Source organism: Cylas formicarius, unplaced genomic scaffold (assembly GCF_029955315.1).
Source record: "Cylas formicarius isolate icCylForm1 unplaced genomic scaffold, icCylForm1.1 PGA_scaffold_3__17_contigs__length_32017465, whole genome shotgun sequence".
Classification (NCBI taxonomy): Eukaryota; Metazoa; Arthropoda; class Insecta; order Coleoptera; family Brentidae; genus Cylas; species Cylas formicarius.
The window spans coordinates 12,537,638-12,551,619 of NW_026844326.1; the positions used below are offsets into that span (position 1 = coordinate 12,537,638).

The 13,982-nt window shown below is 33.2% G+C and overlaps 3 protein-coding genes across 3 annotated transcripts; 2 read left to right on the forward strand and 1 right to left on the reverse strand.

Moving 5' to 3' along the window:
* Nucleotides 1–1,693: 1,693 nt before the first annotated feature.
* On the reverse strand, nt 1,694–2,480 carry LOC132699575 (uncharacterized). Its single transcript, XM_060666369.1, has 2 exons — nt 2,294–2,480; nt 1,694–2,243 (listed from the first exon to the last, which is right to left on the reverse strand). Exons 1-2 carry the CDS (start codon nt 2,353–2,355, stop codon nt 1,760–1,762), a joined length of 546 nt encoding a protein of 181 aa, XP_060522352.1. The 5' UTR covers nt 2,356–2,480; the 3' UTR covers nt 1,694–1,759.
* Nucleotides 2,481–3,060: 580 nt separating this feature from the next.
* On the forward strand, nt 3,061–12,066 carry LOC132699176 (sodium-independent sulfate anion transporter-like). The gene is made up of 12 exons (XM_060665745.1): nt 3,061–3,197; nt 3,262–3,318; nt 3,389–3,448; nt 4,071–4,250; nt 4,761–4,970; nt 5,024–5,244; nt 5,295–5,472; nt 5,629–5,793; nt 7,477–7,779; nt 9,369–9,676; nt 9,731–9,881; nt 11,895–12,066. Exons 1-12 carry the CDS (start codon nt 3,176–3,178, stop codon nt 11,933–11,935), a joined length of 1,896 nt encoding a protein of 631 aa, XP_060521728.1. The 5' UTR covers nt 3,061–3,175; the 3' UTR covers nt 11,936–12,066.
* Nucleotides 12,067–13,070: 1,004 nt separating this feature from the next.
* LOC132699683 (uncharacterized) lies at nt 13,071–13,466 on the forward strand. Its single transcript, XM_060666531.1, has one exon. The coding sequence runs from the start codon at nt 13,071–13,073 to the stop codon at nt 13,464–13,466; it is 396 nt and encodes a 131-aa protein (XP_060522514.1).
* Nucleotides 13,467–13,982: the final 516 nt, after the last annotated feature.

Consider the following 13,982-nt stretch of genomic DNA (forward strand, 5'->3'; position numbering starts at 1 on the left):
ATCCGTGAATCAATACGTGAGAATATATATATATATATATATATATATATATATATATATATATATATATATATATATATATATATATATATATATATATATATATATATATATATATATATATATATATATATATATATATATATATATATATATATATATGATGACACTATATTCCGGGATATCATCCGTTCGCTCGTTGAACTCCGACTGGAATCCTGCATCCGACTGGAATCCTGCAGACGTTTCGCCAAAATCTCACTTAGCATCTTCAATGCTCGCGCTCCGAAAACACTTCGAACAGTGTCTACAGGATTCCAGTCGGATGCAGGATTCCAGTCGGAGTTCAACAAGCATGCAGAATTCCAGTCGGATGCAGGATTCCAGTCGGAGTTCAACAAGCGAACGGATGATATCCCGGAATATAGTGTCATCACATTTTTCCATCCGTGAATCAAAACCGAAAACACTTCGAACAGTGTCTACAGGATTCCAGTCGGATGCAGGATTCCAGTCGGAGTTCAACAATGAATATATATATATATATATATATATATATATATATATATATATATATATATATATATATATATATATATATATATATATATATATATATATATATATATATATATATATATATATATATATATATATATATATATATATATATATATATATATATATATATATATATATATATATATATATATATATATATATATATATATATTTCATTTACCATATTATTAACTAACCAAGGAACACAAGCATTTTGAAACATGTTTAGGTATTAATTAATATCATCGGCTCACCGAGTGCCCTGCCTTGACATGGGCAAGATTGGGAGTCTTCGGAACGGCCCTGATCGATCCGGACTCAGTGCACGATATTGGGCTAAAGGAGTTGCTGACCTTCTATAGGAGGGGCGGCATTCTGGACGCCCTCTAGAGCGGCCTGGGGGCACAACGGACCCATCTGGTGGCCTAAGTGCTTGGACGCCCGCGAGGGCGCCCCCCTTTAATACCAATACCAATACATACACACACCATCAATCCCATAACAATCATGGTTCTTCGTACACTAGAAATGAATGGAAATGGCAGTATTACAATTTACAAATCGTACCTGCTACAAAAATAAATTGATATGAACTAAAATCAAAAATTTTAAAGAGATGTCACCTAAAGACGGTAACACAAATAAAAAAATTGAGAACCTCTATCACTCCATAAATTGATTCAAAGTATTATGAACAATTACGCATTTATTGTTAATTTTCTTAAAATTTCAAAAACATTTACATTTGTCAATAAATTGGCTGACAATTAAATTATAAATCGAATTTAAAATTAAAAATAGATATTTACAATGAATATTTTATTACAGTATTGTGTCAATAAATTATTTTAGAGGTGAATGCATTTTTTATTGCAAATGAAAATTTTTGAAAAAATTGATTACAAGAAACTCTCAATATTATTATTCTTCCCAAAATTCAAAACCCAAACTTGAAGAAAAATACCGTATGTTAAAAACATGATCACTTGCATGCTGTTTAGGTATAATTCATACAATACTTTGTTTATAAGATGCTGAAATTCTCTTCTTTGGTGGAGGCGCCAGGATATATAAAAAGTGGAAATTGCATTAAAAATATTAAAGGTTTGTTTTCCACTTAAAAAACAGTATGGTTTGTTCAAATGTTTATTATTAATTCTAACAAATTATTATTATCAGTAAATGGGTTTCAAACGTTCTACTCTATTTCAATAGTAGCCCCAACTTTTTCCAAGACTTCCTTAAGTTTGTCGGCCTCTTCCTTTGGAATATCTGCTTTTACCACGGTTGGTGCTCCCTCTACAAACTTCTTAGCTTGTACAAGATTCATACCTTCCAATAGGTTTTTAACTTCCTTAATTAAAGCAACTTTTTGCTTTTCATCAAATTTCATTAATTTAACCGTAAAGATAGTTTTAACTTTCTGAGGTTCAACTTCTTCTTCTTCTACCGGAGCAGCAGCAGCTACGAATCCTCCAGCAGGAAATGCTGGAGCATCAGGAAGATTTAACCGTTTTTTCAAGAGGCTACTAAGCTCTGATACTTCAATCAAATTCAAATGAGCTATCTCGGTAGCTAATTTATCGATTTTAGGAGACACAGGTGAGTCTGTCCCGCTTGGAGGCGGAATTGTTAGTTTTTCTATAGGAGCTTCGGGCTCGGGTGACTGAAAAGCAGTCACGCTAAAATAAGAATACTTATATGGTTAGGGTACATAAACTGACTGCTATACCTCTTATGAAACTTTCTCCAATGTCTTATGGAGCCTCTGATCATAACTGAAAATCCGTGCATTGTGTTTTTGTACAATTTAAGACAATATTCTAACAATAAAATAAAAATGATTTGCGGCAACGAGGTTAGAATTTAACCACGCATTAGGTAGGATTGTATTTTGGTCAGTTGAAGTTAACGTAGTTGGCAATGAATAGCAATTTACCACAGATCACGCTCTATACACTCACAGACCTAAAACCCGAAAAGTAATTGGAAATTCATTATTCTGTGGAGCTCAGGCTTCGCCTACTTGATCCTGAATTACATCTAAGTACATCTTTACCATTATCTAATGTTATAATATTTAATATAATTGATTTGAAAATTATTCTTGTTTTTGGTATTTTAAATTTATGTGGCTTTATTTTTTTTATATAGTTATATACCGATTTAATATGTCTTACATATTCTGGCCATATTATTACTGTTATTGACATTATTTATATTAATTTTATTAATATAAATAATATTATTTGTTCGCGGGGAAACCTCAATAAACGCCTTCTTATGCGGTTGTCAATAATCAATAATATAAGATAACGCGTTGTTAGGTGAAGGAGGTGCTAACTGTATGGTCATTGATTGGGCCCTACTAAAAGTTTATTGCTTCTATATTGCACACAAAAGAATCATTTCTAAACTTATGTTGGTAAACCTTTTTGCGTTATCTTCCTATAACAAAGCACAACAATCATTATTTTAAAACAAATAGGAACCTCTCATTAATAATTGATTTGAAGTATCTAGCGGGTGATTTTAACAGCTATCACGATGGTATTATCAAAATCTGATATTTAACTAATATAATTGAAACTTTGAAATTTTTAAAACCAAAAGAATGAGGAAACGTTCTGCTACAGGTCGGTATTTGGTGTTTTTAAAAATATTTAACTTTTATCCCCTTAATTATCAACCCTTATCTAGAGCCTCGCAATAGCGTTGAAAATGTACCAATTAGAAAGCAATCAGTGGTGGTCAGGGGTAAGTACCTACCTGTTGAATTTTGATTTTAAATATTATGTCTATAAGTCAAAGGCTTCAAAATTTTTAGACAGACCTCCTCACCACACCCTAGAACTACCAGTGAGAAAGGAATCTGTAATCATCAAAGGTATGTGTGCTGAATGATAAGGATACCTATATTTTTTATGAACAATGAGTCTTAACAAGCAATCAAAAGTCCAAAAATTTCTTATTAACCCACAAATATTTATTTTTAAGTTAAAATTATTATTAAACATACAGTGTGGTCCATTTTGTTATGGGCTGCCCTGCGATATATTGTAAAGAGAAAAATCTACTTAAAATTTAAAAATTTTTAAAAATAAAAAATTTTAAAAATAAAGAAATAATCAAAAGATAATATTGAAAATTTAAATGAATTTTATTTTTTTGTAAATCATGACATGACATGACAAAGTCGCCCTCTTTTTAATTGATAAATACGATAAAAATATAAAATATAAGAATTCATTTTTAACAATTTTTTTCATTTAAATATTGAATGTTACTTTTCGATTACCCTGTATGTAATTTTTCTAAAATATCAACATAGACCACTAAAGTAGATTTGTGTCTATTAATAAGGGCCCTCAGTGGGAGAAAAATCCAAACATTTAGATCTGCACTTTTGATATAAAATTATTTTTTTTTATTATGGGGTTCACTCTAAAGACATTTTTCCAGTACTTAAAAAAAAGGCATATCAGTTACGTAATTTTTTTTTATTGCAGATGAAGACAAACCGTCGCATATCTCGGGAATTGATTTCGTGGGAATAATAAAAAGCCGATTACCAATCATCACCTGGTTACCGCGATATAATTTTGCGTTATTTCTTCAAGATCTGTTGGCGGGTTTCACTGTTGGACTCACAGAAATACCACAGGGCATTGCGTATGCATCCGTTGCAGGTATATCCAAATACCTAAGTACAAAATAATGTGTAGATATCTGAGTACACATTACTGTAGGTTGGTAGGTTAGTTTAGAGTGCAGGAATTCCCCTTTCCCTTGGATCCATCAAACTTAGATACTACCACAACGAACTGACTATAAACGAAATTTAAACTCAGTCTTAGAAATATTAATTCATTTCTTCATTGCAATTACCTTACCTTACCTTACCTTACACCGTTAGTCTATAATTACCTTAATCGCTACCTATACATAGCAAGCGCTTATTCAATAACTTTAAAACCATTAAAAATACAGGGTCGGTTAAATGGGATAAAAGTTGAACATTGGAGTCGATAATGCTGAAGAAATCAGAAGCACCAAATTCCTCGATTTTACTATTTCCTTTTATGACCATTATTCACGCAAACTGTTAACGCACTTAATATTTATAGGAACATCTTGTACCTCCCTTCCCTTTTAGCCCCGCTTTGCACTTCTTACAACATAGCGCACTCACGTTGCAGGCCTTCCGGCACAATATGGCATGTACAGTGGAATCATGGGAGGTTGTATGTATTTTGTTTTCGGCAGCTGCAAAGACATTAACATGGGCCCAACTGCGATAATGGCGCTGGTAATACAAGACTGCGTAAGCTCCATGGGTCCAGATGGATCCGCCTTGCTATGTTTTATAACAGGACTGTTTATATTCCTGGGAGGAGTATTGCATTTAGGTAAGGTATGGGCGTGACGTTTCGAATTTCTGCAGCCGCAGGACTTACTCCAGGTTTCCTGGTGGAATTTTTTTCCTTCCCGATCATATCCGGCTTTACGACAGCGGCAGCTATAAGCATTGCTTCCACCCAAATAAAACCTCTACTGGGTATATCAGGCAAGTCCAGTGAATTTCTGGAGTCATGGGAGTCTACCATCGAACATTTTAGCGAGGTGAGACAGTGGGATATGATTTTGGGATTGACGACCATCGTCTGCCTTTTCTTGTTACGGGTAAGAGTCATTCGTTAATTGAAATCCATATTCATGACGCTTTTCATTAGCAATTGAGGGTTTACGGATCGCTACAGCATCGGTCGGACTGGTCGAGACAAAGAAATATAATCGGGAAGTTTGTATTTTATCTGTGCATGGGCGGAAACGCTTTGGCTGTAGTCACGGGTACATCGGTAGCCTACGTCGCTGATAAGTACTATAACGCAACTCCATTCTTGCTTACTGGTAATATTTTCCATCATAAAAAATATAGTAATCAATATAAGTAATAAGCGAGGATGCATTATTTTAAGTAATATGGACAATATGTCAAGACTTGCGTCTTGTGCTTGAATGTTTTTTTTCACCTCTTACCGTTCAAAAGCATGTTGCCTATAATAGGATCAGTCAAGGCAGGATTGCCTCCGATAAGCCTGCCACCTTTCGAGACAACCTGGAATGGGATTCACTATGGCATAACGGATATGTTATCCCAATACGGAATAACCCTTGCGTTTGCGCCTATGATTGCTTTCTTGGAACACATCGCTATCGTGAAGTCATTTTGTAAGTTTTAGAACCTCATTTTAGTACTTGCCAAAAACCTCCTTAATATTTTCATTGAATCATTTTACTACGATGCGTAAAAATCTGGACCTATCAGAGGAGACGTCAGATGCTTGATATTTGTTTTGTTTTTAGATGCTAATTAAACCGTTGTTTAAAATTGTTGTGTGCTGTGTAGTGTGTGAAATAACTTACTATTACTATCATGTTAACTAATAAAGACATGGGAACAAAAGCATTCATAAATGTCTGTTTATGTTGGTCGCCAGTTTCGACTCATTTTGTGAATAAATTGTCGGGTATCCTTCAGATGTAATGTTTATGGACCGCACCGACAAAAAAATTAACAATATCAACATGGCCTCTGGCAGCACTGACTAGCCATTAATTTTTCGTGAAAAAATGCAAATGGGACCACTTTTCAGATTACTATGCAAAATTTATATGTTTAACAATAACAGCAATAATAATTGTTTGCAAAAAAAGTAAGAAAAATATACATATAGAAATGCTAGACAAATCATACTAAGAAAAAAAGGAATAAACTAAACAATTGAGAAGTTATACGAGGGTTACTTGAAAAGTTTCGGACCCAACAATGATACAATTGATAGAAGACATGTTTTCTCTTTTTTTATTTTGCTACATAATCTGCATGTAACTCTATATACTTCTCCCAGCGATGCATTCGTCTCTCCAACCCATCCAAAGAGTACTCAGTGTGCCTCCGCAAAATAATTGTTCACGAAGGTGATTGCCTCCTCATTTGACGAACATCATTGTCCTCCGAGCGCAGTTTTCAATTTTAATTTCCATTTTTCATTTTTTTTTCCAATTTCACGAAAACACTCACACACACATCGACTCACTCAAACGACTCCCAACTAAAAACCAAAATGGCTGAAACTTTGGTAAGTAATTATCAAGAGGTGCAGTGCTAGCTTTTAGTAACTACTGCCGCCATCTGGAGGGTGAGGTCGACAACTTTTCAAGTGACCCTCGTATAAATTCACTCATAACACAAAAATTTATTAACGATAAAATATCAACTTATTTACAGTTTATATAACTCAAAACAATAGCATGAAACTTAAGGAGGTGGTTCCTATATAAAAACACGTGAGCGGAGGGGAATGAAGTAGACTTGCTCTATCGATCTTGGTTAAATCTAAACAAAAACTTACGTAATGGCCTGGAAGAAAATAAATTTAGATAGACGAGTTTATTATATTTTTCAAGTTATTGCGTAAGTTTTTTTTTTGAATTTGGTTAAAAATTATGGGAGTAATCTAATTCAATCCCTTCCACTTATTTTGAAAAAATACGAAATATGCAGAAAGTGTGTTTTTATATTACTAAGAGTTCGTTTATATTTTGTTCTATTCTTTTTTAGTTTGTAATATAGTTGACTTTTGACGCAACGTTTACAGCAAACTACAATAATTGAAATGACTTAAAATCAAGGAGTCTGGAAGTCTAATTTTTAGAGGTACAGATAGTAGTGGTGATGAGAAAAGAATATCTTTAAATGTAAATAGATGCACTTATTTATGTAGGATTTAAACCTTAATGTTTTGTCCGTTTCTGTAGCTGAATTTCTAAATGATTTAGTACATGAAACGTAAATATTCTGAATTTTTTCCTTAAACGAATTTTCAATTGAAATGAAAAATTGAATTTCAGCGAAGGGCAAAGTGATCGACGCGACCCAAGAGCTTTTGGCGCTCGGTATCGGTAACATGGCGGGCTCTTTAGTGCATTCAATGCCGATCACCGGCTCTTTCACAAGGACTGCCGTGAATAACGCTTCCGGTGTGAGGACTGTTACTGCCGGACTGGTGACTTGCATGATGCTCTTGGTCTCAGTAGCGCTGCTCACGGGCGTCTTTAAATACATTCCCAAAGCTACCTTGGCGGCAGTTATCACGGTATCCATGTTCTATCTGTGCGAGTTTCACGCGGCCAAAGTATTGTGGAAAACCAAAAGTAAGTTCTGTGTTTTAGGATAAAATTTTTACTTCATGAAAAAGATACTGAGCAACTGAAAAATATTCTTCTGTCCAGATACCGATTTTGTCAAATTTTTGAATGACTAAATAAAGTTGTAAATAAAATTATTCAAATTGAACACTTCTATGGCAGAGATGGTGGTTTTGGATGCAATATTTTTTTTTACTTTAACATAAACAAAACAAAAACAAAAAAATGTTAGATGAAAGATATAAAACTCATACTTTGTGACAGTGTAAATAGTGGTACAGTTTACCATCAGCTATAATTAATAAAGAGAACCTTCAACGGTTTCAAAACTAATTCAAAACGTAACTGCTATGCGCTGCGTTAGTTTAATCATGTATCAGAAAAATTCTGGTTGGCTAAATTTAACTCAAAGACAAAATATGGCTATGAGCAGCTTTTTAACTAAACTGAAAAAAAAAAGCTCTGTTCTATTGAATTATTTAGTTAAATCTTGTATCTTTTATAGCCATTCATCCGCCGCACAACAGCTCTGTTTAAGAGGTATTTTATATAGTTAAAATGCCGTGTTCAAAATCAGAAGGTTTTTAGGCTGCGGGTAAAACCTATAGTGCATGTGCATTTTTATAGTTATTTATATTTTTTGCATGAATATAATATTTCAATGTTTATTAATTTTTATCCTCTTCCGTTTTTAGCTGTTTTAATCTAAAATAAAATATTTTTTACCTTCTTTATGCATGACATTTTGTTTTTTTTTTTCGCATTGAAAACGAATACTGCAGATTGTAAATTCAATCATATTATTTTTAAAATGCCAGATTCTAAACCTCATTTGCCAGTTGGCTTCGAACTTTTCTATATATTGCATTCAACTTACATAATATTAGATAGATATTAGCAAAGTTAAAATAACTGGTAAATATCTTATTTATTCAAGATAAAAATATAAAATCTAGAATTGAATAAAAGTATATTTATGGCTATTCTCTTAGTATCTGCTAATATATGGTGTTTGTAAATACTTCTCTCCATATTGGAGGCAAATATCTCGAAAAACTGAAACTAACAAAAATTCTTCTTAACTTCTAAATGCATTTAAATAGAAGAATAACTTTTAAAATTTTGTGTCAAAAATGTCAACGAAATTTGCTACACTCAAATTTAAACGGGTTCATAAGCTTTTATTTACAGGATGACTCAATTACGCACTCATAGTGTATTCCATTTTTTTTATTTATGATCTCCCTGTATATTATTAATTCACTTGAATCAACCAACAGGCTCTCAAACATTCATGAATTTCATATAAGTACCGGAACTTATAAAATTTCGAGGATACAAAAGTTTATACATATAATACGATCAAGTGCTTCGATATTTACGATGATTTTGTGCATTTGTCCACTTGCTCCTTTTTACTACGCAAAATTTTAAACAAATTGCTTGACCTGGTTTTATGCAGGAGCAAAAAATAACACTTCCCTATAGGATATGAAGCCTTTAATTTGTAAGAAATAATTAAACGACTGTAAAAAATAAATGTGTAACCTCGTAGTAATATTTCTAAGTAATGTTTTTTTTGTTTTTTTTTTTAGAATTAGATTTGATACCCTACTTAGTTACAATCACATGCTGCTTGCTCATAAGTCTCGAGTACGGAATTTTAATAGGCATCGGAACAAATATGCTTTTTATTCTGTACGACAGCGCAAGACCTAGGCTCTATATAGAGAAGTCCATAATCGTAGATAACAAGGTTTATATTGTCCAACCCAAGGTGGCCCTGCACTTCACGTCCTCAGAATATCTGCGGCAAGAAATCCTGAAAGACTGTATCGGCGATGATGCCACTGTGGTAGTTGACGGGAAATACGTTACTAGCGTAGACGCAACGATAGCAAAGGTAAGAATCGCGGCATTTTAACCACACGACGAAGTAATACCGACTATTTTTCAGAGTTTTGGGGATTTACTCGAAGATTTAGTGATCAGGAACCAAAAATTAATATTTTGGAATTTTAGTGAAAGTGTTATCAACATCTGCACGGGAGATAACCAAAAATTATTGGACCATTTCAAGAATGATGATCTCGAAAACATTTTAAAAGGTATGGTTTGTTCATTGATATATAATAGAAAGTAAATAATAGAAAGTGACCAATTGCTTTTGAATGGGATTATCCAAGGGTGGTCATTAACATGCAATGCAACAAGATTATTAGCTAAAGTTTCGGAATTTAAATTGAGGTAAAATTGTGGTCCGTAATAGAAAATAATTTTATACCTACCAGTGTTTAATATTCTTTGGTTTGGTATACTACTTAGTTTATTAGTAATCATCCTTATTTCGTGTGTAATACAGCGTGTGTTGAATCGTGTGCGAATTATGCAAAATATGTGCGAGTCTAGTGTATCTCAGGAGATGCTCCCGCCCAAATGTAGAAAACACTATTCTATTGAGACTAACGAAGTTATAAACGATGTTTATTTGAGTCTGAATGTGGTGCCAACATCTTTAGAAGAAATGGCCACATTGACGAAAATTCCAACATCAACTGTATGGAAAATTGTGAATAATCCCATTTCAGCGAGGAAAAAAAGAAGCGATGCTGACATTTTCTCGAGTGTAGATGAAAGTGATCAAGATATAATGCGGCGTAAAATTTACCAGTTATACGAGGAACAAAGCGTGCCTGCATTAGATATCTTAATTAGGAGGCTTGAAAAAGATGAAACCGGTGTTAAATGTGGCAGAACTACCTTATGGAAGTTTTAATGGAATCTTTTAGAAATCGGAAAAAATTAGGATTTACAGAGAACAACAAAGGCCAATTATTTACTTGGATGAAACCTGGTACGACACTTATGATACCCCGGAAAAGGGTTGGGTTGACTCAACTGATAAGTGTAAAACAAACGCTCCATCAAAAATAGGTAAAAGAATAACTATTTTGCATGCTGGCTCTCAAGATGGTTGGATTCCAAATGGACTTTCTCTGTCTGCGAAAAATATTAAAAATTCTTCTCTGGATTACCATGAAGACACCACCGCTGATTTATTTGAAAGTTGGTTTAAAAACAAACTAGTTCCAAACATTCCTCCTAATAGCGTCATTGTAATGTACAATGCAAGTTATCAGAGTAGACAGTTGAATAAAACCCTTTCGTCATGTGACACAAAAGCAACAATCCAAAACTACATGTATAATAACGACATTAATTTTCATGAAGATTATACCAAAAAGCAATTAATTGAGGTTCTACAAAGCTTGAACCTACAAAAGGAATACGTCTGTGATAATTATGCAAAAAATCTAGGGCATACAGTTTTAAGGCTTCCTTCCACCTTACCACTATATATTTAATCCCATTGAACATGTTTGGCACCAACTGAAATCTGCCATTCGTCGTGTTAACTCCAATGTCCTCAAACTTATAGAAACCGAAGTTTTTAACATCCCCCCACAAAGTTGGGCAAATTCTGTTAAACATATAGAAAATAATATAGAACAAATAATAATTAGAACAAGCGATGATAGTGATAGTGATACTAATATATTATGTGAATAGTTTTAAGTAATTTAAGTAGGTAATAAAAATAAATATTAGTATCTTTCCTAAGAAAACCCCAAAAAATTAAATTCTAAGCAAAGTACGGACCTGTTCGGTCATATTTCATTCTTACAGCTTGTCCGCGTCTTTCCTTAATTCGTATCAGTTAATCACTTTCTTATATCTATGAACAGACTTTAACAGTTAAAATCTTGGTGGTCAATATCTGCACGTTTCTGAGTAATTTGATTCGAATAGTCAAAAAAACACAAAAAACGAAATACTGTTTTGTGGATTTGCAAAATTTAATTAAATATATCTGATTTTGGAGGCATACATATAATCAGAATTAACATTAAACTGTTATTTAAATTCCACTTAAGGAAAATCTCTAATATTTCTAAAAATAGGAAAATATTCAAAATAGACAATAAATAATAATAAGTCTTCAAGAATGTTTTTCAGAAAATGAGTTTTAGCGCCTGCCTTGCCTTTCCCAGTTGTACCACATAAAACCAAATTTTGGAAAACATATTTTTTTTAATTTAGTTTTTTTTTTCTATTTGCAGCACCGTCCCAACGAATTTCAACTGCGAGCACCGAGCGATGAGAGAAATATGTAATTATAATTATTAGAATAATTTATAACATTAAGTGTATGTATATTCTAAAGCGCCACTTAATTCTGATCCTAGTTAGCACCTTGATAAGTATTAATTGACAATGTTCAAACAAAATAAACCAATCCAAAAAATCCAAGGGAAACGTTTTATTGACAAAATGGTAGAGGTCGCGCCGATTTCACCAATTTAAATAATTTATATTCTGAACGCTCCTATTCTGTTTATAACTAATAAATAACCCGCTTAAAATTAAAACCTTTGAATTGAGCAAATGCGCTTTATACAAGCATCGGCTATCCTAATCAGAATGGCAAATGTGTTCACACATCTACGTTAATTTTCAATATAAATATAATATACTTGTTTTAAATGGAATTGAATTAATACCAGTCGCTTCTTTGTTTTTGCTGTACAGGATGATTTCCATTTTATTTCATCTCATTTTGAAATATCAAAACAGATGGTCAATGTAGGGTTAAATGTAGATGTTCAACTAAGCCATTTAAAGATTACATTTTTCTTTCAAAAACGACAACGTGTTATAACATTTTATTAAATTTAGACGTATGAGACATGCAAATAACGATATAAGTTCGATATGAATTTAAAGAAGCATGATAAATTAATAACTTGACCAGATATGTCCATACTGGCAGTTAATTAAAAATATTTTATTTTTATGACACACGAAAACAAAAATTCTCATTTTAGGTGTACTAAGACTTTAATGACTCTCCTAACTCCATTAAATCTCTTAATTGACTACTTAATGAACCTTCTAATTTTCTAGGCATAAAACTACAATAATACGCAACTACAAGAACATAAATATTATTTTTGAATTTTCATATTTCTTTAAGTACTTATAAAACTTAGAAACCAAAATGTTTTAATTAATATGAAAAAATACACCCTTAGATTTTTACAGGCAATTATTTACTAAAATAATCTATAAAAAATAGAATATATAGAAACTGCCACATTAAAGTCCAGGTCGGCCAAAAAATAGCCAATGGAGTTACACCCAACAAGGGAGTCAAACAAGGGTGTTCTGTATCCCCCACCCTTTTCAAGATATGTCTTGAACAAGCGTTAAGGATATGGAAGCAAAAATGCAGAAATATGGGCATTCCCCTTAACAATGCAAACATATACACCCTAAGCTTCGCAGATGACCAAGTCATAATGGCGCAAGACTACGATGATGTAAAATACATGATGCGAAAACTGATCGAAGAATACAAGAAATGGGGGTTGGAAATAAACTTACCAAAGACAAGGTATATGTGTATCGGTGGAGCACAACGCGACCTCCTCTTAGAGGATGGTCAGGCTATCAAAAGCTGCGAAACCTACAAATACCTGGGAATGTACATTGCCAGCACTGGGACTTTAGACTACGCCATCAAAGAACGAAATAATCAAGGAAGAAAGGCCATTACTATGCTGAACACCTTCTTGTGGGACCAAAAAATCACGAGACGAAACAAACACAATAATATACAATACGATCATTAAAAGCATAGTCACATACAGCAGTAAAGTCTGGCCACTAAAAGAAAGAACCATGAGAACGCTGGAGGCAACAGAGATGGACTTTTGGAGAAGAGCGGCAGGAAGGTCAAGAACGAAAGAGTCCCAAACGAAGCAATTCGCACAACCATGAAGGTGGGCCACACGATTTCAGACGAAATAAGAACAAAACAGTTATAATGGTACGGTCACGTCCAAAGAATGGAAGAACAGCGACTGCCTAAACAAATACTCACCTGGACACCTACAGGAAGAAGGAAGAGGGGAAGACCGAGAAAGAGCTGGACAGAGGGCATCAATAGTGAAATACAATGGAGACGACTGGACGAGGACCTGTGGAGGGACAGAGATCGATGGAGATTGGGAATCGGACGACGTCGGAGGACGTTTTAAAAACCGATCGATATATATATATATATATATATATATATATATATATATATATATATATATATATATATATATATATATATATATATATATATATATATATATATATAT

Bases quoted from the DNA above. Each gene is read 5' to 3' on its own strand.
- LOC132699176 (XM_060665745.1), top strand. From the start codon at position 3,176: ATGAGGAAACGTTCTGCTACAG. The intron at 4,251-4,760 runs GTATATCCAAAT...CTCACGTTGCAG, and splicing joins TGCGTATGCATCCGTTGCAG to GCCTTCCGGCACAATATGGC. The intron at 5,473-5,628 runs GTAATATTTTCC...TGCCTATAATAG, and splicing joins AACTCCATTCTTGCTTACTG to GATCAGTCAAGGCAGGATTG.
- LOC132699575 (XM_060666369.1), bottom strand. From the start codon at position 2,355: ATGCACGGATTTTCAGTTATGATCAGAGGCTCCATAAGACATTGGAGA. The intron at 2,244-2,293 runs GTATAGCAGTCA...TTCTTATTTTAG, and splicing joins TGGAGAAAGTTTCATAAGAG to CGTGACTGCTTTTCAGTCAC.
- LOC132699683 (XM_060666531.1), top strand. From the start codon at position 13,071: ATGGGCATTCCCCTTAACAATGCAAACATATACACCCTAAGCTTCGCA.